The 25,300-nt window shown below is 45.5% G+C and overlaps 1 protein-coding gene across 1 annotated transcript in view; it reads right to left on the bottom strand.

The window, feature by feature from the left end:
• Positions 1 to 22,969, bottom strand: part of fgf11a (fibroblast growth factor 11a) — a gene marked incomplete at both ends in the record, with an annotated part of 91,864 nt that extends 68,895 nt beyond the window's left edge. The window contains one exon of the mRNA XM_084487081.1: positions 22,777 to 22,969. Coding sequence (XP_084343207.1) covers positions 22,777 to 22,969 — 193 coding nt within the window. The remainder of the gene's footprint in view (positions 1 to 22,776) is intronic.
• Positions 22,970 to 25,300: the final 2,331 nt, after the last annotated feature.

Below are 25,300 nucleotides of genomic sequence, written 5' to 3'. Positions count from 1 at the left end.
AATCTGCAGCCAGAAAAGTTATTGTGTGTTTATATTTCTGTGTGTGTGTGTGTGTGTGTGTGTGTGTGTGTGTGTGTGTATGTATGTGTACATGCACAGTGTTAGGGTTGTGCACTGTGTTGGGAGATTGATGGCACATTAGAGTGAAGACCTTGTCATGCACCTGTGTTCCGTAGAGGAGTAATGCATGCGCACACAGACACACACACACACACACACACAGTATATATGTATATATGAATATTTTGAAAATGTATACGATGTCTAAAGGGCCAACATGTGACCCATCACTGCTTAGACTACGCCAATACGCCCTTGACTTTCTGTCTATGCGGTAATGTGCTTCCACGTACATAAACACTAACACACTGCTTTTTAAGAATGTTCCTAGGTACAGCCACAGCATAAGTGAACTATATTCAGTTTTTCTTTCTAATAAATGACTAAAATGGAAGCTTAATGTTGGTAATTTAAGTGAAACTACAACGCAGTGATGTTCCTGGAGATGGAGGGATTTTAAAAGCTTGCCCCTCGATCCTATTGCATCGTTGTGATCTGTGTGTTACTGCAATTGCTTGATTAATGAATGGATATTATTCTCTTGTACATGGTAATATAATCTATACATCTTTGAATGATCTGCAAATAATCTTCCACTTTGAAGCTGAGCAGAATTGATCAGTGGGAAGTGGGGGGGAACACTGCAACAAGTATAGATTGATATGTGTTAACGATTTATATAAGAAACAAATACATCATACACTCTAGCATGTACAGCTGACATGATATGATATGCAAGAAGCTTGGACTATGGTCAATAATGCAGATACTTTGTTTATTTGACCCTTATTTAATTCTTATTTTACATTCATTCATGTCTGCAGAGACCTAATTTATTGATATGATATTTCAATAGTGATCTAGCTTATTACAATGTACTACTTTATCAAGTGCAATCATGCCAGCCACGAAGCCAATCCAGGGATCCCACACAGACTTTACTTGGGCTAACCTAACCCTAACCCTATTTTCTATTTTTTACCCGTCCAGCCTAACAGACCGTCTGTGAATAACCGCATCCTGTCCGCTCACATACATTTTAAAATCATAATTAATCTTAACACATATTCATGCAACCATATTTTCCACAAATGCTCGAACAGGACAGCTTCTGGCTGCCAGTTCTTGTGATTGTTAATAACTACACCATGTGAGGCACAGCACCGGTATGTTTAAGTATACTTAGGGGACAGACATTGGCTGCCAGCAGTTGACAACTTCTTTGTGATCAAAGTTAATGAAGGCTTAACTACACATTCCACATGGCACGTTGAGTCGAGTTCCTCACGGCTATGATATTGTGTCTAGTTTGCCCGTTTAAAAGTGAAAGGGGCTCTGGAAGTAAAGGAGGAAGTGAAAGTAAGAGAGAGTGGATAAAGACAATGTGATTTAATGAGTTTTGTTGTGGCCACAGTCTCGCTTGGATCAGGGAAACTGCACGCATATGCTGGGATGTCTTCACACAGGCATTGTAACGGTCACCTTTCAAAGGATTCAGGAATCCACCATGAACATTTAATGAAGCCTCATGTGTGTAAAAACAACTACCCTTTAGTAGCTTAGCCTTACCTCCTACAAACCAACCCACCTTCACCTCGCCAGTGGCACCTCAGAACCTACTTCCCTTGACCTAGCGAGTTATCAAACAATCTGTCATCTTCAATTATCTAGTTAACTAACAAGATGACCTGCCTCATTTAGCTTGTTAACCAACAACCTACCGACCTTGCACCAGCTAGCTATCTAACAGCCTAGATGTATCTAGATAGCTGCCCTTCAACTCATCAACAATAGCTGGCTGCCTTCAAACATCAACTTACCCTTACCTACCTACCTCGCTAACGCTCTAGCTATTATTCCATCTGCCTGCAAACCTCACTCCCCTCTCTTCCCTTCTTCACATTGATGCCGGTCTGGTCCCTGTGCTTTGTGATATGTTGCATGTAGTGGACACACTCCCCTCTGCACACAAACCACGCGGCAAATTGATCACATATAAAATGCTAATGTGTGATTTACTGTCCCTGGCATTTTAATAATTGTGATTACAACGACACTGTCGTCGATGGCAAAAACACAAGACAGCAATGCTCTGTTTACTAAGTGCTGTGTTCTCCACAAAACACACACACACACACACACACAGTCTGGTGGTGGTGGTGGTGGAGGTGGAGGTGCTGGTGGTGGTGGTGGAGGTGGAGGTGCTGGTGGTGGTGGTGTTGGTGGAGGTGGTGGAGGTGCTGGTGGTGGTGGTGTTGGTGGAGGTGGAGGTGCTGGTGGTGGTGGTGGTGGAGGTGCTGGTGGTGGTGGTGTTGGTGGAGGTGCTGGTGGTGGTGGTGTTGGTGGAGGTGGAGGTGCTGGTGGTGGTGGTGGTGGAGGTGCTGGTGGTGGTGGTGTTGGTGGAGGTGCTGGTGGTGGTGGTGTTGGTGGAGGTGGAGGTGCTGGTGGTGGTGGTGGTGGAGGTGGATGTGCTGGTGGTGGTGGTGTTGGTGGAGGTGCTGGTGGTGGTGGAGGTGCTGGAGGGGTTCCTACAAGATGCTGACTTGGCGGTTGTTTGCCGTTTGTCACAGCGGGCGTCCTGAGCTCTGCGTGCTACGACAGCAGCATGGTAATTACCTGATGCAAAGTAAGACGTCCCAGACCGGCAGCTAACGTATGCATAAGTGCACAGATCACTTTTGACATTTAAACGTCGGCGCCTGTGTGTGTGTGTGTGTGTGTCGGTATAAATACACTTGGGCTGAGGGGGTCGATCGAAGGGCAAAAACGGTCGGCTGGCGTTGTGTGATTGGATACCTTTCTGGTTAGCCCCTCCCCCTTGAGGGGGGCTGGTCTCACACACACACACACACACACACACACACACACACACACACACACACACACACACACACACACACACACACACACACACACACACACACACACACACCTGTTCACTCACTGTCACTTTCAGTCGTGATGTCTGGTCTCAGGTATTGTCACGGCAGGAAATGCTCACAATAGGAGGAAATATACTCTACATGGGCAAACAGCCAGCACTAAACACTCATCTGAAAGATTAGATTTGATTGGCTAACGATGAGGAATACCCCCTCCCCAAAATTGAGAGAGAGAGAGAGAGAGAGAGAGAGAGAGAGAGAGAGAGAGAGAGAGAGAGAGAGATTGTAATCGCCTTCACACATCAATCACCCCGGCATAAGCCGAGGGGCGAGAGTCATCATTGATCATTAGAAGGGGCCAAATGTTGCCATCTCGCAACCGTTCATCCTGGGAATTCGTTTCATACACAACATCTGGAGCGTGGGCACACAGAGAGGAGAGAGGACAGAGGACACAAAGCCAGACGGTAACCAGCCGGACGGCGCTGGGGGTGATGACTAGATAGGGACGTGGAGCAGAGTGCTCTGAATGTTCTCTTTGTTACGCTGCTGATAACCTGATGTAGGTTAAAGGAGCCCTATTCTACCGCCAGGTGTATGATGGATGGCCCGGCGTTTCAGCCCGCCCAGTGGGCCGTGCCAACTGGTAGACTGATCCCCCCGTAACATTTCAGTGGACACAGCCCCACTCGTGATGTCACCAACGGACGGCTTTCAAAGTAGCTTCAAATGGCTAATCATCATCACGTCAAGTCAAATCAAATAACATAGAGGGGTTAGAGTGTGGTAGTGTCAACACAAATAGTCTGGCAGTGGCGTATACATGACGCAATACAATAAAAACTCTCTCAAAGTATCGACGTTAACATCAAAAACAGAAGCGACAGGAACTCTTTTTCTTTTACTGGTACAACTGGCTGGAACAGTCTCTCCCTTTGGCCCGGAGCCACAAAGCCGGACCAACTGCCCACCAGCCAGGGACCACGCAGCCATCTTGGCTCCCGACTGTCTGATTGTGGACTCAGAGCCATCAGCATCAGATGCATGTAGTTGAGTTAACTGCTGGATGGGTTGGGGTCGTCCCAATCAGTGGCTTGTGATTTGCCATTTGGTCAATTGAGTGTTTTTTTTTATTATATATAAACAGTTGACTGCACTGCGCTACGTTACTGGATGATGCATTGTCACGTAAGAGAGGAACGTGACAGTATAACGTCCAACCCTTGTCGTCATACCTAAAACTGCGATGTGAGTGGTTAGGATAATAGGCTTCTAATAAGTTACTATTGGAATGCTTAAGCAGGGATACACTGAACAGAGCCAACTGAGAGAGAGAGAGAGAGAGAGAGAGAGAGAGAGAGAGAGAGAGAGAGAGAGAGAGAGAGAGAGAGAGAGAGAGAGAGAGACCTAGATACAAGCACATGTTCTTGATAAGATGACGGTAGGGAGGTGAAGTCGGGGTGGGTTGTTGGTTCTGTGTGGCGGTTAATCGTCGTTGCTTGGCGTATGTGTGACCGCGTGTGAGAATCCACTGTACAAACATTATTGATAAATCGTTTCAGATTTTAATGAGAGTGGCTGATGAATCACACCACAACATGAGCAGCAACACACACACATTCTCTCTCACACACACACACACACACACACAGACATGCAAACACAGACACACACACACACACACACACACAAACATATACTGTAGTAAGTTACACACAAACACAGCAGGACCAAATATATTCAGTGACTGTACAGAGTAGATGCAACAAACCACGGAGGAATTGATATCACCATGTAAACAAACAAACACACACACACACACAGTCCCTGGGTGAGGTGCATGTGCTGTCATTCTGTCATGTTTATCTCGGAAGGATACAAATAAGACGTCAGGGGATTATTGGAGAGCAAGCTATAGAGTAGACATTTGAGACTAGGCTCAGCAGAACTTTCAGTTTACAAATCTTTAGATAGGCCCTATGGGACTATAGGAAAGAATATGTTATTTTGTTTTTGTGTGTTTTGTTTTACGTTTACCATATAAGGGGGAAGACATGGTTGGCAAGCCAACAAAAATCTGTAACACAACTTCTTCTGTACTGATGCCTTGCGCCCCCAGCTCATTTCATTTACATTCAGGGCATTTAGCAGACACTTATCCAATGCGACTTACAATAAGTACATTTGTCAGAAGAAAGTGAAACAATATATCTCTGTTGGTACAGTAAGGATGCTCATAGAACCAAGTGCAAAGCAACAACCTCAACCGACGCGACTACAGCGCTAGTCACTGAAACTCTCAGACAGGAGCTCTCAGCCATTATGTCTCCGAGACATAATAAAATCGGAGATTAGAAGCGTACTGGAAAAGGAGATGGCAGGGTTTGCAGCTGACTACAGCTCGGTTACTATGGCGCTGAAAGGTTCTACCGGTGAGATGAAGAGGAGCCCGTCACCACGCACGGGCGACACTGCTACTCAACAGCCCAAAGCGGCGCTTCTCAAAGCTCAGTCAAAGTCGTGACAGAACAGAGAGAGAGGGAGTCAGCACTGCTTCAGAAGGCGTTCAGCCTGGTGGAGGTGCTAGTGGTGGACAGATCCCCCTGCTCACTATGACCGGCGCCCGGGCAGGGTGACCGGCCAGTGGCCACAATGACGGTGGTCGTCATGACGGTGACGGTGTGGCCGCCAATGACGGTGGCCGGCCCGTAACAAGTCTGGGTAGACAGACAGCAAAGGATTTTGGCACAATTTGGAGGTAGTGTAGGCGAGCCACAATGACGGTGGCCGTCATTGTGGCTCGCCTACACTACCTCCAAATGTCTGTCTGTCTGTCTACCCAGACTTGTTACGGTCCGGGTTAGGTCTAGATCTAAGTATTGCGGAAAGAAGAGGCAGCAGACAGTGATTTGTTTGTAAAACAAAATAACTTCTTGACTGAAGCAAGTACAAACGCAAAACACAAACTTTACATGAGAAAATAAAGGTGAGAAACCCATTTCCAAAACACTATTCTTAATAGGCACAAGTAGGAACCACGTGAGGGGAGCAAAGGGAATAAATAGGCATGACAACAGGTGTGGATAATTAGGCCATAATTGTATGGCATCCGGTGAGGACACCAGCGGGCGTGGCTGAAGTTGAGCACCTAGAGGTCACTGTAGCCCCGCTGCGTAACACAGACTACACTGCAGGAGTTGCCAGAGCCCGAGTGGGATACAATGGGCTGAAACAAAAACCTGGCCCGCCTTCGACTCACGCACAGCAACCAGGAAGGGATCTTCTCCACACCGGAGGAGGTCCAGACTTAAATCACCAAGAATGTTCCCACGCATAGGGCTACTCCTGATCAGTAACTGCTGATGTTATGGAGCCCTGTAACTGAATCAGTGCCTCCAAAGTCCTATTGACTATCAGAGTGAGGATTGTATATCCCCAAATACTATTACTATTCTTTAATTGTACTTATTATTATTGTGTGTGTTTCATTAGTACACATGTGCCACAAATGTTTCGTTGGAGGCCTGTTCTGGAGGCCTAAATGGCCAGCTAAATGGTGACCCTGTATACTTATGTTGAGATTAAGCCTTAAGCTAGGAGAGGCCAGAGCTACCACGGTATTAAGAACAAGGCCAGCATATTTTTGTTTGTATTCTTTTTTTCCCTAGTGGAAAACAATTACCTATCTGTACTCTCTGGAATTGATCAAGACAATGGTTGAAACTCAGGGCTTAGGTTTAGTTAGATTCATTCGTTGAAACTATAAGGGAACCAACATCCTATTCAGCCCAGCAGGGTTTTCACACACCTAAAGTCAGTGGGTGCAGATTTCAGGAGACCCATCTCTGAACTGGTGAGCACACCAAGCTAAAAAACCTTGATTGATAAGATATTCCACTCCAACTATGGAGGCAGATCTAGGGGAGCTGCAATACTAATAATAAAGGGTGTTTAATTTACGCCAATCAGTGTAATAACAGATAATAATGGCAGATTTGTCATTGTATCAGGAAAGCTATATGACAATCTAGTTGTACTTGTCAATCTTGATGGCCCCAACTGGGATAACCCTTAGTTTTTTTCTTGTGTCATCTGTCAATTCCCAGATCGTAAAGAGCTGGTGAACCCAAAACCGTTACTGAAATAAGTGCCCAATTTAGAGACCAAAGGTGTAAAATCCTATGTCTTTGCAATTCTCCCCAAAACACTATTTGGTTTGTGCAGATATTTTGAGCTCTGCCTGGGCAGTGGTTGGCTGCGGCTGACTGCGGCCTCCGAGAGAAAGTTGAGCTTTTTGGACACTTATTCTACTGTATGTACATTGTGTGTGGATGGTGGAGTTCCGTCCTAGCAGCCATTTAAGGTCTAAGGTCTAAGATTTCCTTAAACCTATAATATTTTTGCTACGGTGGGTGGCGGTGTCCCTCCGTGCTGCCAGAGCCTCGTCCCTCTCATCGGTTCTCATTCTCCTCGACCTGTCCGCAGCATTTGACACGGTGAACCACCAGATCCTTCTGTGTTGTGTTGTTCTGTGTCGCTCATTATAATGCTCACACACACCGATGGGACTAAATAAGGACCACAAATATGCCTTGGGCCGTAACCATGGCGATAACACGCCACCTCCCTTCCTAGTACTCTGTCATTACAAACCTTATCAAATACTGCTGATACCCATACCCAAACGTTCCTGAGATGACCACAAATTAACACAGACGACCAGACCGTCCTCGATGCCCCCACAACAAACGATCAGTCCTACTGAGAAAAGACAAGGATCCCCTGGTCTGTGGGTCCTACCGCCTATCAGCCTGTTGTTTCCTCCACATAATCCTCACTAAAGATTGGTCACATTGTCCTTGAAACGGTGATACCTAACATAATCGATCCCCACCAAACGGGTTTTATTCCTGGGCGGCAGTCATTCTTTAATATGCAACGGTTGTTTAATATACTCTACTCCGCCCCCTCGGCCAGAGGTCGCTCTCTCTCGATGCAGTGAAAGCTTTCGACCGGGTCGACTGGAATTATTCATTCATGGTACTGGATAAAATTGGTTTGCTTTCATTTCATGGATTAAAACATTGTATAGTATACAATGTTTTAATCCATGAAATGAAAGACGGACCATCAATCTGATTGAGTTTGTGCACTGAAGCGGGGGTATACAGTGTATACCCCCGCTTCAGTGCGCACAAACTCAATCAGATTGAATTATTTTGTATTGCACAGAGGGACTAGGCAGGGATGCTGCCTTTCAACATTTGTTGAAAGTATTGCAGGTGTAGTTAGATTCCAAATAACACACAAGGTATCGCTATACGCAGATAACCTCATACTGTATACATACTGTACATATCCAACCCAACAGAATCAATTGCTGAAATCATGTACACACTACAACAGCTTGGGAGACTATTGGGCAACACATTTAATTTCTTAAAAGGACCAACCTGGGTTTCTATGGAACTTATATCAAATGTGTTACCTTCACCTATTTCTATCCTCTAGAAATAGCTCTTTACCTTTATTTTTTTCTAATAAAGTCTTCAGAGCCTGAGCCCAGTTGTTAAAAAAAACTCTTCAAATGTGGTTTCAATTCAGAAAACATTTTCGCTTCAACCAGGCAACCATTTGTTCCTCCTGTTAGCGGAAGACCACCTGTTACCTCCATCCCACATTGAAACCGCTTTCAAAGCATGGCATAGGAATGGTCTAATGTTCTTTGGTGACCTCTTTGTCAAGTATCTTCATTTGAAATACTGCAGAAATATCATGATATTCCTACAAACTATTTTTTCTGATATTTACAGGTGTTAGTTTTAGTGAGTTTTGGTAAGCTGCACTGTCCATTTCCTTCCTTACCACCTACAAATACAATGGATGTTATACTGGAATTTGACCCTTATGGGAAAGGGAGGCTTTCCAAAATGTATAAAAGCATACAATACATCAGCGCCCCCGACTTGTTGGATTTTGCTAAGCTGGCAAGGGAGGAGTCCAAGTCCAAGTCCTCCGGAGGACTTGGACGTTTTACACTCTGATGAGACATGGCAATGTATTTCAAAACGTATACACACCACCTCTTTCTGCATAAGACACAGCCTCATCCAAGTCAAAGTCTTACATCGATGGCACTATTCAAGTGACAAATTGGCCAGAATGTACTCTGGCACCGACCCTGAGTGCCCGAGGTAGCGGCACAGTCCGCGAGGCCCCAGGCTGTGCACTTCACCTGGTGACTTCTGGGTGAGGAGTTTTGAAGTAATCTCCTACATTTGCGGCGGGGCAGTAGATCCTAGCCCCATCAACGCTGTCTCTGGGGTGTTTCTGTCTGAAGATAAATCTGCTGTATAGGCAAACGCGACGGCATTTGTTACGCTGCTGCCCCGGGGGCTAATTCTTTTGCAGTGGGAGTCGGTGAAACCACCTTTGTTTAATCACTGGGTTAGGGAAGTACTCTCTATGATTCCCTTAGTGAGATTGAGATATAATCTGAATACCTCCCGGGGTAGTGTATTAAAACCTGGGGCCCCCTTTATCGAATTGGTCGAAAGCATACCCTTAACTTTATATAATTGTCTCTTACGCACTTCAATACACATGAGATAGCCAGTCGGTCCAATAATACATAATGTTGTACAATGCTCCCATTGCAAAGGCTGCTAAACAATGTACATGTCTGCAATGTTATAGGGAATTGTTTTGGTCTTTTGTTTGCTCGACTGAGGCCAACACTCCACACACTCCACACACACACACGCGCACACACACACACACACACACACACACACACACACACACACACACACACACACACACACACACACACACACGGACAGGCAGGCAGACACACATACACACACACATGCTAAACAAGCACAATTTTATGTCCTCGGCACACTCCCCACATAAACTATAATGACATCTTGTGTGTGTGTGTGTGTGTGTGTGTGTGTGTGTGTCCTTAGAGCATGGCTGTGTGTGTGTGGGCGAGTATGGTGTACCTGCCTGTACTGTTTTATGCAATGATAGTGCTGTGGCTAAGTAACCTTGTGTGTCTGTGTGTCTCCAGAGGCTTCACTTTGTGTGTGTGTGTGTGTGTGTGTGTGTGTGTGTGTGCATCAGTGTGTGTGTGTGCGTGTGTGTGTGTGTGTACATGTGTGTGTGTGGGACAGGCTGACCTTGTAATGAGCTGAATTGTCTCTAGTGCTGAGGTTGCCATTAGTATGGGTTAGGCAAAGGGTTAGAATAATATGTGTGTGTGTGTGTGTGTGTGTGTGTGTGTGTGTGTGTTCGGAAATGAGTAGCTGGAGTAGCAGTGAGGGCAGGGGAGGTGATGATGGGATGGGTAGGGGTAAACACACTCTCTCACAGATACATCTGTGTGCGTGTCTGTTTGTGCAACACAGTCTCACTCCGAGTTCGTCAAAAACCAACGCTTGGTCAGGGGCTTTTGGCATTACTGGCTGACGCAAAGGCCTTGTGCGTCTTAATTTGACTTAATTTGGTTTTTTTTTACTCATTACAATGTAATCCCTCCACGGCCATATCTGACTCCCAGGGAAAGCCCAGTATTAACCAGATGGCTTGGAGTGGATGGTCAATGGTCAGATACAGATCTTGTTATAACAATAATTTATATTGATGTAACGAGGAAGGATGTAATGATAACGCCAAGAAAACAAAGGCTACTTGGTTATAATAATTTAAATATAATTAACTTATAAAGCATATAACGAGACAACGAGACGATCTAGTTGTGGGCCAGCAGAGGCTGAATTTGAACTGAATTGGACCTATAACCTTATACATATATCTATAGTCTAACTCTATCAGTGGGTCAATAGAGGGCACTAGGGCGCCGCCCCTCCATTAACTATTATACATACGAAATAAATCAACAAAAATACATAGTGTTTATCCTCGTTTAATTGTGTGATAGACCGTACTTGCAACCGCCAGCAACCATTTAAATGCGTCTGAACGTCAATGATTCGGGCTAGGCTAGTTATTGGTCATTGGAAATAAAGCCCTCCTTCAGGTCAGGGGCGCCGGCCAAGTTGGAGTCAACGTAAGCTTGCAAACCTTTTGCTGTCTATCAAGCAGAGACGGCTTTTAATTGGTGCAAAAAAAATCGCCATCGGGTCGCACCAGTGTGCGTCTCAGGCCAATGGTAATGCTTTTCTGTTTTTTTTTATCACCACACGATTGGACAATTCAGCAAATCAATCAACTAGGCTACCTCCCTCAGCAACACTTGCGCAACACAACTACAGCAGAAGAGATGGATCACTAACTACTAGCGAGTTGTAAAAGCACTTTCCATCCATTTCAGTGGAGGAATTGGACTCCCCAAGCAATGTTATACTTAAAAGGAGCAAGTAAGTTACATATTAATTTAGTCTTTCGGCCTGTAGCATATAAACAATATAAAGCAACTGTCCCATATTTCTAACTGCATTTGAAATAGCCATTGAGACACAAAAATGGACGCTATAGGACAGTGATCATGATTTGCCTCAATATCATAATAACAACAATGGGTAAGCTTGCCCAGGCCCTGCAAGTCAGGATGTAGGCTATGAATCTGAATGAATAGTAGGTAATAGGTAATAGGTAGTGGCCATCCCCAAAATGCACCAGAATACAGGAAATAAATTTATATTACTGCGCCCCACCAACAATTTTTATCACCAGCTGCCACTGAACTCTATATACATGTCAAATGTATGATATGCAGTAAGTATAGCCTAGTTTTTATGTTCTAAATATTTGAATATTATCTGGTTATACCTGAACCACACTTCCCATAGAAAAGGTACACTGTGTTAGTTGGTGTTACAACCCGCTGCGTTGATTGGATTAGTGGAGGTGGATTGTCAATGGTCAGATAGAGTTCTTGTTATAACAATAGTAGCTACATGGTCTACTTATAATATTATAACTAAATGATTGTTTATTTATATATATAATATATATTTTTAATATTTAATTAATTCAATATTAAACCAATGCATTTCAATCTGGAGATTATTTTCGACTTCAGAAGGGGGGGCGGGACGCTGTGATGAGGAACATTAATATACACAATGTATGCAGTGCACCGTTCACATTGCAAATGACTGCATGAGTTCAAACATAGCTCTGCTCCAAACCCGTCAACGACGTTAAGTGCGACAACTGAGCTGCCGTCAATTGTGTTGTTTTTGTCGTAAACTAGGGTCCGCTGGCTAGGAAATAGACAGATATTCCAAGTCCTTCAAAGGGCACCTTGGAATATCTTTCTATTTTCCGCAGTTTAGACGTAAATTGTAATTAATAAGTTACTTTTGTATTGAACTTAACTCGTTTTTTTTTTAATCGCTGTCTGGTGGCTTGTTACATCACTCTGAGAGATGCGCATGGACAGATTTTGTAGTGAGCCTATAACCTATTCATGAAAGCAAAACATCAAGCTCATTGATTTAACAAGGCAGGGTTATTTGAAACAATGAATTAAGTTATCATGTGTGAAAGGTCATTCCTCCTCCTCCCCTACTGTCCACAAGCACCCCCACCCCCCTCCCATTATGGATATGGGGAATTGTTGCCACATCCCAGTGGTGGTGGTGTCATTGATATGAAAGAGGGCATTCAAATATACTACAATGATCAATTAGGAGGCCGAAGCCCTAAAGGATGTGATGCAATAGGTAGAGGTGAGGACATTAGCAAGTAAGCTATAGACCTGGGATCTCTTTTATATCAAAGAGGGTCTCAAAGGACGCATACGATCTTGGGGGCTCCAGCCCTACAGGAAAGGCTCACACAGCATCATCAAATGCTCCATTGAAACGCATTGGAAACAAGCCGTTGCTAGAAATTAATCTAAATTAGTTGACAAGAGATGGAATCTTGTCCATTAGAGCTTCATCCAGGGTGCATTTTAGGATTACTCAGTGAAAATTGTAGGTCTCTGGAAAAAAGCCAACCCTAACCCTAACCCAAAACCTCAGACCCCCCCCTCCCTGCCCTCAGGGTTCGAGAAGGCCAAGTTTCGGTGTGGGGGTCCCAGTTAGGCCCTAGAATAAGGTAGTGAAGTTTCAGGGTGGTAGGACCTTCCTATCTCAAAAACGTTCTTTCCACGCAGCACTTCTGAGAGGCTTTGTCCAAAAAACAGTTCATTTTAGGAAAACTTTTTTTCTGTAAGGGCTAGATCTAGCTATCTAGAAAAGGGGGGAAAAGGGGCGTGACCTCCATCAGTAAGGTAGATAAGGTTAGGGTTAGGTAAATGGGGGGTAAGGTAAGGTAAATGTGAATAAGACAGGTTAGTTTCTAGTCCCCATTTTTGGTGGGATGGACGTATAAATTTGTTCCTTAAGGTGTGTAGATACAGCTGGCCTGTGTACAAGTTTTTGAAGTCTGGGGTCAAAAGGCCAAAAGGAGCAGGCACCACAGCCTTTATGAGATAACAAAAAGTTAACTTTTTGTCATTATTAAAGAGAGGCCTGATTCTCAGATATGCATGTTGGATGGCTAGGGTGTAGGTCTGGGAAGAACTTCAGGCCAAAATCTTGCAAGCGAGTCGCTGGGTGAGGTGCAACGAGATGGAGCACTTGCTGAGTCATTTCTTGTAGGGCTGGAGCCCCCAAGTTGATAATCATATGCGTCCTTTGAGACCCCCGTTGATATAAAAGAGACCCCAGGTCTATATCTTACTTGTTACTGTCCCTGTCAGAAGTTACCTATCGCATCACTTCCTTTAGGGCTTCGGCCTGCTAATTGATCATTGTAGTATATTTGAATGGACTCTTTCATAGATATGACACCACCACCACTGGGGCGGGGCAACAATTCTCCATATCCATATGTGGATGGGGGGGCTTGTGGACAGTAGGGGTACACTAGACATGAATAGGAAGCTTGCAATGAGCATTTCAATCACCAGAAATAGTCAATACACACTCAGGGGGAGGAATGACGTCTCACACATGATAACTTAATGATTTAAGGGACGTGGTTATTTTCAGATTTTGAGGGGGTCTGCTGAAAAAATCGGATTGTTGTTTCGATGAATCCTGCCCAGCACGCTCCCCCTTCTAAAGTCGAAAATAATCAATTATTTTCCCGATTGAAATACATAGGTTTAATATTGAATTAATTAAATATTTAAAAATATCATATAAAAAAATCATATATATAAATATACAATTATTTAGTTATAATATAGTAGACCATGTAGCTATTATCGTTGTAACAAGATCTGTATCTGACCATTGACAATCCACCTCCACCAATCCAATCAACGCAGCGGGTTGTAACACCAACTAACACAGTGTACCTTTTCTATGGGAGTGTGGTTCAGGTATAACCAGATAATATTAAAATATTTATAACATAAAAACGAGGCTATACTTACAGCATATCATACAATGGACATGTATATAGAGTTAGACTATAGATATATGGATAATGTTATAGGCCGAATTCGGTTAAAATTCAGCCTCTCCTGGCCCACAACTAGATCGTCTCGTTGTCTCGTTATACGCTTTATAAGTTAATTATATTTAAATTATTATAACCATATAGCCTTTATTTTCTTGGCATTATCATTACATCCTTTCTTGTCACATCAATATAAATTCTTGTTATAAGTTATAACGAGATCTGTATCTGACCATTGACCATCCTCTCGGAAATTCTAAGAATGAAATTCATATTGACGGTATACCACTATATCCCTATTCTCTCCCACCCATCTTAAATTTAATAGACCATTTTCATTGCTTCGAGGAGGTCTGGTGGTCTCTGTATATAATAAATAAATAAATATATATATATATATAAGTATGTGTATTTATTTATTTATTTCAGATAAATCTGATTGTTTTGACGAATCCTGCGCAGCCCGCCCCCCCCCTCCCCCTTCTGAAGTCGAAAATAATCTCCCAAATGAAATGCATTGGTTTAATATTGAATTAATTAAATATTAAAATATATTATATATATTTATATTTATATACAATTATTTAGTTATGATATTATATACAAAACACAACAACTGATGTCCACAGCCTTAACCCACACATGTTGTTTAATTAACAAGGACACGTTGGTGTAGTTGTGTTGAGAAATGTCTCAGATTTCACTGTAAAATCACCGTTAACCTAAAAACTTTCACGTCCTGTCTGGGATGAATGCTCAAAACGTCTCTATGTGAAGCCATCTGGTTAATACTGGGCTTTCCCTGGGAGTCAGATATGGCCGTGGAGGGATTACATTATAATGAGTAAAAAAAAACCTGCGTCAAATTAAGACGCACAAGGAAAGCTTTGCGTCAGCCAGTAATGCCAAAAGCCCCTGACCAAGTGTCAGTTTTTGACGAACTCGGAGTGAGACTGTGTTGGTTTGTGTGTGGTGTTTTAGGGAACGACACACACACATACAAACATGGACCAGCAAATTTCACACAACACACACTCCTTTTCTCTAACACACAAAAATCCACATAGACCCATGCAAACACACAGTTTCATAAAGTAATAAAATCTGCCACTACTCCTGACGGCGTCGAATCTCCTGCTTTTGTCTTGTCAGGTAAACCACAAACCTTTTGCAACTTGTGCTGTTTGTGAAAGAAAGATGCAGTTGTGTGTCATCCTGGGAGTTTGTTCTCACAGTTCAGAGAGGTGGGAGTGTGTAAAACTCAAGCACACACATATTTAGGACGCCTTTGGGAAATTAAAGTTTTCAATCATGCACTGAAACTTTTTACAAATCCCCCCAAAATATTGGGGGGATTTGTAAAAATAATTATTTGAATCCTGTTGAAGTCAAAGAAAGCTAATCATGGCCCAAAGAAATAATGCAAAAATTCACTCACATCCATATCATGTATATTTTCTAACACCTTACATTAAGGGTAAATAATCAAACAGTTAATAAACAGTAACAAGTAATTAAATAATGTACACATGAATACTTTAGTTAACATGAACACATTAGTAATTGATAATGAGAGCATAACTTAACTGTTAATTGTTAGTTATTGTGCATAGGAATGCACAATTTTGATATCCCTTTACCCGTTGTTCTTCTTCCGACCAAACTTGTGCAATTAATGTGGCCAAAACTACCAAACCAATCAATTCCATTCAACATCTGTCACAAAGGTCTAGGTCCATACATTTGGGCAATGACTTTTCATATTTGTAAACTTTATACTTTTTGAGATATTCTACTTTTGAAATACTATTTTTTACAATCGAAGTCAATTCTCTGACACTTACTACTTACAGACCTCGTAACTTGGTCAATCTTTTATCGTTAACTAAGGTTTAACAAATCAAGACACTTGTATCTTCAATAATCTGAAAACAGTATTTTGATTACCTTTATACTTTTTCCATAGTCACAGTTTAAGTTCCATGTCCGCCTCGTTTTCAGTTGGTCTGGTCTGGATTATTATAATTCTTTACAGACATCAATCAATACCAAACCTTTCATATGGCATATCGTTTGTGCAGCCAGTACTTCAGCTACTACTACTACTTCAGTGACAGTGGCGGCTGCTGGTCTTTCAAAGAGGGGAAGCTCATTTTCGGGCTACATCAAATAAATTGTCATTTTATGTATATGTAAATTATACTCTCTGTTCCTTTCAAGGAAATGCTCTGTCATACCAACTAGCTGTCTTTTCCAGTGACTTGACCAGTGTCCTCTCAATGGCCAGCAGAGCTAGGCTGCTTAAACTGCCTTGGTCCATTGTGTTAGGTGTAGGACTTGAGCCGCTTTAAACAGGAGAAGCTCCTTTCTACACCTGCAGATGTAGCTCCAATTGTTGCCACTAATGAGAACAGTTTGTAAAGCTGAGGCATTGCACTGTCCAACTCCATGTCTTTAAGGAACACCAAGAAATCACACAGCTTTCCCCTGCCACCCTGCAAGTCCTGATCTGAATACAGGACTTGAAGTTCAGACCTCAGTCTCCCTGAATCAAAGTGATGGAACTACCAAAACGATATTAAACTTGAACAAGGAAATGTGGGAATTATATTAAACTGAAGCAAGGAATTGTGTGAATAAGTGTATTAAATGTACAATGAAAATTGTCTAGCAATTATCAAGAAATAGGTTGCAGTTCGTCTTTCAACTCGCTTGCAAAAGCTGCGATGGGACTGAGGAATGAAGAGAGCTCCGGTGACTTTTTATAGTTCAAAATCGCTGTCAATCAAACGGAAACTCGGAGACCCTCCAATCATCACGCAGAAGCCCAGCGTCCAGGCCAGCCCACTCCTCCATTCACCCTCAGAGACGCTGAGTGTCTGTGGGAGGGACATAATCGCAGCATTATCCAATGACCATCGACTTTCGACGCACTAAAAAAAGCTGTTCTCTGCAGCCCCATTGAAGTCGATTGACACTGAGCTTCAACAGGCAAACACACTGTGACGCTACGGGAGTGTATGAGAAGGAAATCGAGTCAGTCGACCTGCGATAAGCAGCTGATTCTGAACAAACTCGTCTTCGAGATGGACGTGTTCTAACACATTTTTAGTCAATGAAATGTTAACAGTATATATTTGACCATTTAATTTGTGAAATTTTAGGGGAAGCTGAGCTTTCCTTGCAGTCTTAGAGAAATTGCCACTGTTCAGCGACTACTACTACTACTACTACTACTACTACCATTACTACTACTACTACTACTACAGCTAGTACCACTACTACGACGACTTCTTTTGTAACACTGTATTTCAGCACTTTGCTTCTTCAGGTAATACAATTCAGCATCAGTCACTTTTCCATTTCAGCTTCCAGGTTTTTCAGCAGTGCACTGCAATACATTTGAACTTTCAGATTTTTCAGCAGTGCAGGGCAAAACATTTGACCTTTCAGATTCTTCATTTCAATTCATTTTACATTTCTGCATTTTAAGCAATGCTTTGCGCTTTTCATTCAACTGTCACTTTATTTCTTTCCAACCATTTCATTTTTTTTAAATGGTGTGCATGTTTACATTGTTTACTCCATTTAAAATGGTGAACTCTGTTCAAATCCCTTCATTTGATTTAAGCCATTTAACGTTTCTTTACGTGTTAATCTATGTTAATCTATCCTCTTAATCTAACATACTTTCGACCTCACTTTGTACTACAGCACTCACCACATTTTCTGCAGGAAATGCATTTTCTAGTATTGACTGTGATTTACATTTTAAGAAGCATATCTAACCACCCCCCTCGTCTTACCCACAGAAAACAGATAATTGTTCAAAGGTTCAGTGTCTGATTTCTGTCCAACCATAACTTAACTCATCCACACTCAACTATCAATCTTTGCATTGGCTATACAACCAATGAACTGAAATATGGTTATGGTTCTTAGCAGATGCCTTTATCCAAAGCGACATGCAAAAATATCATAAAGATCACAGGCATTTCTATGCACAGTAATCCCTTATGCGTGGGATTACATTTTCTAGTTTATAATTATTATCACATTAAATGTTAAATGTCCACAAGCACCCCACACACGTATCTCCCCCATACACACACACACACACACACACACACACACGTATCTCCCCCATACACACACACACACACACCACACAAACATGCACAAAGACACACACACACACACACACACCTTCTCTGTCTCTGAGCCTCCAGCATCCCAGATGGACCACCGGATCATTCTACACACAATCTTAACCATGGGTCAACTGAGGCCCCAGGCACAATCCTCCCTTGCGCACACACACACACACACAGCATACACACACACACACACACAGCATACACACAGCATACACACTTAACCTAGCCGGCGCAACCTTGCAGCAAAAGATCAGAAATATTGGTTGTCTAGCCACACATACACACACACACACACACACACACACGTACCTCCCCCCCCATACACACACACATGAGAATAATGAAGACACACACTGCCACATACGGTACTTACCCCTGACCCCTCTAAATCACAACCCTTATGGTTACACCCCCCCTTCCTCCCCCTTTCTCTCTCTCTTCCTTTCACTCTCTCCTTTCTTTTCTGTCCTCGTCGTAAGCCATCTCTCTTTGCTTTCTGCTGACAAGCAAAACAGGCCAGAGAGAGAGAGAGAGAGAGAGAGAGAGAGAGAGAGAGAGAGAGAGAGAGAGAGAGAGAGAGAGAGGGGAATTTGTAAGAAAGACAGAAGGTAATAATTAAAGACATAGACCAATCAACAGACAGGCAGACATACAGGAAGAAGCTCTTCCCACCGCACCCCCCCCGACTTAGTAATTACCATGATCAACCTGGAGCTCACAGGTAATAAATGTCATGGCAACAACACACACACTCAGACAAGGGAAAAGCAAAGCTGTTTGTATGCAGCGAAGATTTAGGTGAGAGTAAGTGGTGTAATGGTGGTGTGACACACACACACACACACACACACACACACACACAGAGGACTGCACACACACAGTACATGACATTTATCTGATATTATTATATTGATCTATATTATTATCATCTCAATATCATCAGTAGCATCAATAATCAGCAATATTTGTACTGCATTGATCGAACATTTAGAAATGACAGTGTTCAATTTGTCCGGCCATATCCTCAAAATAATCAAAGAATGTCAAGGGAGAAGTAGGAACCATATTCATCACCGTCACGTATCAGCTCAGCAAGTCCTCCCCCCGCCCCCCGCCCACCGCTACCATGAGTCCACTCATGAAGTCCACTTCAACACGTATTATTATACATATTCCCAACCGCTTCACTGCATCGCAATACTCCAATAATCCATATCTCAACATCATGTTTTACCTTCTACAACACACACAAACACACACACACACACACACACACACACACACACACACACACACACACACACACACACACACACACACACACACACAAATACTCACACAAACACACACACAAATACTCACACAAACACAAACACAAATACACAAAAACACACACACACACACACACACACAAATACACACAAACAAACACACTCACACACACACATGCAAACACAAATACACAAACACACGCACACACCACAACACACACACACGCAGTCACGCCACAGATGCGACCAGAAGGTAAATGGACAGGGTGTTAGTATGGGGTGGTTCAAGGCTGAAGACGAGAGACTCTTGCTCTTATAGGAACACCTTCAGAGGGTTTATAGGTGAGCAGGTTGGCCCCCCCACCACGTCCAGAACACAAAGGGACACGGTCAATACTGAGCGTCAATGCAGTGTTGTATATTACACATGACACACATAATATATTACATAATGAAGTCACTTTGGTTCTGCTGCATCGTTTTAACACTATTGCCTTTTTCCTTAACAGCCACTTGATACAGAAAGGACTTTGACCAGTGATTAGCAGTTGAAAAACCACTAAGGAACTGAGGATTTCTTTCACCTCTTAACCCTAGTGTTCCAAAATCGCCTTATGTCTTTATTCCGCTTTGATACAATAGATATACTCATTTGTTTTCTTGTTTTCTAACACTGCTTTAAAATGTATAGCGGAGCAGTCTGACCCTCAGTCCTGGAGCAAGACGCCCAACCAGCTGATCAGTGGCACGTTTCAGAATAAAAGGGAATAAGATAAGGTGCTGTCAGAGGCTCTGACAATAATGACTACCAGTCTCAAAATGTCCCAACAGCTATCAATGAAAACTATTTACATTTGGTTTGGATAAAGCTTTCTGTTAAATATTTACTTATTTTAAAATGTTGAAAGCTTTTAATAATAATGAGGCTATTCATTTGTGTTTGTGTGTGTGTGTGTGTGTATATGAGAGAGAGAGAGTGTGTGTGTGTGTGTGTGACCCTTCAGCCGTCACACAGCACTGCCTACACAGCATATTCGTGTTCTTTGTCTCAAACATAATATTGTTACGCTGACTGTAACCACAGAGCAAACTGCAATATCGCCCCAACTTATTCACACCAGGAACGTTTTCCTCATTTGAATTCCACAGCTGCTACCACCAGCATGTCGCTGTAATATCATGAATAACAAAAATGAAAACAAAACAGTTACAACCGTCTCATCAAAGGCAAGCTCTGCAGACCCCACACCGACAATACTATTTTGTGATTCATCGTCAATTAATCATTTTTGCAATTACATTGATTATGCAACAGACACAAAGACAAATTAGGCCAACCTCTGTTTCCCCACTCGCCTTCAGGGGACAATAGTGGGGACGGGGGGTGGGCGAGGGAGAGGGAAGTAATGGGGGTCCCGGAATGGCCAATGAGGCTTTCTGGACGTTTTAATGTCACCGTAAATCACCTGGCTAACACGCCAAGTTCATTCTATGCGTGTTTTTGAGCACATTAGGCTGCGTGAGTCAACGGAGACTATGGATATATAGGGGCCGTGCAGGGGTGCAGAGAGGCACACATGCGCACCACACATGCGTGTGTGTGTGTGTGTGTGTGTGTGTGTGTGTGTGTGTGTGTGTGCAGGGCAGACAGAAAGACGACAAGACACACACTTATCTAATATAAAACAGGTAGCGCACACATGATGGCTACACACACCCACACTTACCTAGTATAGGATAGGGTCGGGGGCACACACTTGCATGCAACCCATACACATGTGCAATCACCGTCTTCCTGCCAGCATCAGAGCATGTGTGTTCAGTGTGTGTGTGTGTGTGTGTGTGTGTGTGGGGGGGGGGGGGTCTATTTGAGTGTGCGTGAATCTGTGTCTATGTGCATGTGTGCACGCGCATCCACTTGTTTTTCAGGCGATGTCACGCCAAATGAATCCTAATCCTGTCCCATCTGACCTTTACACACACACACACACACACACACACACACACACACACACACGGACACACACACACACACACACACACACACACACACACGGACACACACACACACAGGCAGTTGTTCCACGGAGGCTGAGGGGGGTGTAGCGCCCCCCCCCACCCCGCCCCAGAGTGTTTCTGGGAAGTTTCCCAACATTCCGATTAAGTTGCGAACGAAGAAATTACAAGCAGTTGATGTTCCCGATGTTCAGTACGGGGGAGGAGGGATTAATGGAGAAGTCTGGCTGAAGCCAAGATCCAGAATCCAGTTATCAACCCTGAGCCCAGCCAGCGGGACGCAGGCAGAGCCCCGGAGGAGGAGGAGGGGGCAGGGCCAGGGGACAGGAGGAGGGGGCAGGGGACAGGAGGAGAGGGCAGGGGACAGGAGGAGGGGGCAGGGGACAGGAGGAGGGGGCAGGGGACAGGAGGAGGGGGCAGGGCCAGGGGACAGGAGGAGGGGGGGGCAGGGCCAGGGGACAGGAGGAGAGGGCAGGGGACAGGAGGAGGGGGCAGGGGACAGGAGGAGAGGGGGGCAGGGCCAGGGGACAGGAGGAGGGGGCAGGGGACAGGAGGAGGGGCCAGGGGACAGGAGGAGGGGGCACGCGGTGAGGGGTTAAGGACACGCTGCGCTGGTGCGGCGACGCGGCCAGGGATAAACCCGGGTTACGCACCGCGACAGAGCTGCTGCCCAATCGGCCATTACTCAGATGAGGTCTACTGAGGGCAAAGCCACCTATGTTTCAGCAGAGACAGGATGACACCTTTACCTGAGAGACATTTCATAGACCTGGGTACTGGACTCTTTTTCTGCCCCTCTATATCTGATGCAATCCACTGGCCCCCTTGGATCCACCACAACGGTCTGACGAACAATGGCTCAAGTGCAGTGCAACCATAGTGTGTGTCACTGCGTGTGTTTGTGTGCGTGTGTGCGTGCGTGCGTGTGTGTGTGTGTTCCCAAGCTCTTAAACCTGGACTCACCCGGCCTTTTGTCCATCTTTCTCCCTCGACTGCCACATAGTCGAACCTTGGAGATCAAGATGAGGATCTGCTTCTGGCACAGCGACTTGTTGCTCTTGGGGCAGGGCTTGCGCTTGTTGGCGATCTGCCGGTTTGCCTGCGGGTCCTTGACCTCCCGCCGCTGCCGGATGAGTGAGCTGGCGAGGGCGGCCATCTTGTCGGCCCCTCAGGTGCAGAGGGTCCGGCGGCGCACAGGTGTCGGGGGGTTCCGTGGGCCACCCCCCTGCCCGCTGCCCCAGGGTGACGGGCGCGGCGCTTGAGGTGTGGAGGATGGGGGGGTGGCGGCGGCGGCGGCGGCGGCGGCGGTGGAGCAGGTGGAGCAGGTGGAGCAGGAGGTGGGCGGAGGAGGAGGAGGAGGAGGACGTCCGGGGGGGGGGGGGGGGGGGAAGGGGTGGTGAGAGGAGGAGGGCGGTAGGGGGGGGGGGGAGAGGGAGAGGGAGAGGAAGAAGAGAGGAAAGACTGAGGAAAAGGAGAGAGCGGTAGAGAGAGAGAGAAAGAGGAATGAAAGAGAAAGAGACGGAAAGAACTGGAGAAAAAGAAGGACAGAAAGGAGTTTGTAAGAAAGACGGAAGGAAAGGATTAAAGAGAAGGGAAGAAGAACGGGGCTACCTGTTTCAATAAAGAAGACCGAAAGCGTCCAGAGAACAGAGTCCTGGCCGGGTGGTCCGGCGGCGGCGGTGCCCGTACGCGACGGCGGTGTCCTACGAGGTCCTGCTCTAGCGCCAGCTGTCCCCCTCCTCCTCCTCCTCCTCCTCCTCCTCCTCGCCCCTCCGCTGTATCTCTCTCTGAGCGGCGAGCGGCCGCGTCTCCGTCTGGGTTCTGGTTCCGACCGCTCTGCTCACTCATGTCCCGTCACAATATCCACCGCGGTCAGAGTAGCAGGGGGCCTAGCGTCCCAGTGGTGTAGCATCTGTCGCCTCACTCCCTCCTCCCCCCCCCGCCGCCGCCGCCGCGCCGCCGCCGCCCCCCCCCGGGCCCCCCGCCCTCTAGTGCCTCCGTCGTCCTCGTCTGTCAACACTCGGCGATGGTCCTCACACGCTCCTCCCGTCCGATACTTCTGGAACGTGCCGGGGGGGGGGGGGGGCTGGTCGAAGTTGCTCTTGACAGTCCTGGGACGAGGGGGGAGCTCACCGCAGGACGTCCACAATACAGACGGGGGAAAGATTTAGAAATAAAAACTGCTGGAACCGCTGGGGAGAAATCACCTTGAGTCTGGAGTCGGGTTCTCTTCTTCAGTCCCTGGAAGAACGGCTGGAAGAGAACGTCTGCAACACAGTGTCAAACTGTCCCGTCTCCAGGAGGAATAAAGGCTGGCAGGACGTCGGACGAGGCACCGCTACACACTGTTGTCTGGGACGCACCACAGCCTCGCTCTCCCCTCCTCTCTGTCTCTCTCTCTCTCTCACCTAGAAACACCTCCTTCCGACATGACGAGACACAGATAAGAGAAGGGAGAGGGGATGTGGTCGGGGTGTGTGTGTGTGTGTGGGGGGGGGGAGGGGTGGGGGGGGGGGAGGGGGTGGGGGGGGGGGGGGTTTGGGGCAGGATGGAGACGGGACCGGGGGGGGGCTGGTCGAAAAATCACCCAGAGCTCCCGGAGGCTGCCGGGACGTCTCCGGACCGGCGCAGAGATGCAAAATCCCTCTTCTTTTCTTTAGCGTTTCTTCCTCTTCCTCTTCGCCTGGTGTCACCCCTTTGCTCTCACCTGAGGAAACCGACAGAGGGAGAGAGCAGAGGAGGACTGAGAGAGCAAGAGAGACAGAGAGAGAGAGAGAGAGAGAGAGAGAGAGAGCGAGAGAGAGAGAGAGAGAGAGAGAGAGAGAGAGAGAGAGCGAGAGATAAGGGGGAGAGAGGGAGAGGTTTGATGAATCTACCGGCTTTTCCCACCGACAGGGGTGACATTCATGTATGAGAGCGCAGCGCAAGAGAGGGGGAGAGAGGGAGAGAGAGAGAGGGGGGAGAGCGGAGAGTACAGAGAGAGTGAGGGAGAGAGAGAGGAGATTGGCAGTGCAGAGTCTATCCGCTCTTGTTCGCTCTCATCTCTCTCTCTCTCTCTCTCTCTCTCTCTCTCCCCGTCTCTCGCTCAGTCTCTCTCTCTCTCTCTCCCCCCGTTTCCCTCTCCCCTTTCTGTCTCCCTTTTGCTGGTGCGAGACGACGCAGGGCTGTCAGAGGCAGTCTGTCCTTCAGCCAAACAGCGGAGAGGACAGGTGATCACCGGGCGAGAGAGGGAACATTTTAATGAATGAAACGAGTGAGAGTCAGCAGAGCGAGAGCGTGAGAGGGAGACACACACACACACACACACACACACACACACACACACACACACACACACACAGACAGTGACAGAGGGACGGACACAGAGGGGAAGAGACAGAGAGGAGAGGTAGAGTGACAGAGGGGGAGAGAGACAGAGAGAGACAGAGAGAGGGAGAGTGACAGAGAGCGAGAGAGAGAGAGAGAGAGAGAGAGAGAGAGAGGAAAG

Source organism: Micromesistius poutassou (assembly GCF_964030765.1).
Source record: "Micromesistius poutassou genome assembly, chromosome: 23".
In the NCBI taxonomy this organism is placed as follows: domain Eukaryota; kingdom Metazoa; phylum Chordata; class Actinopteri; order Gadiformes; family Gadidae; genus Micromesistius; species Micromesistius poutassou.
The sequence above is the reverse complement of the archived record's forward strand: the minus strand, read 5'-3'. Positions and strand labels throughout refer to the sequence as shown.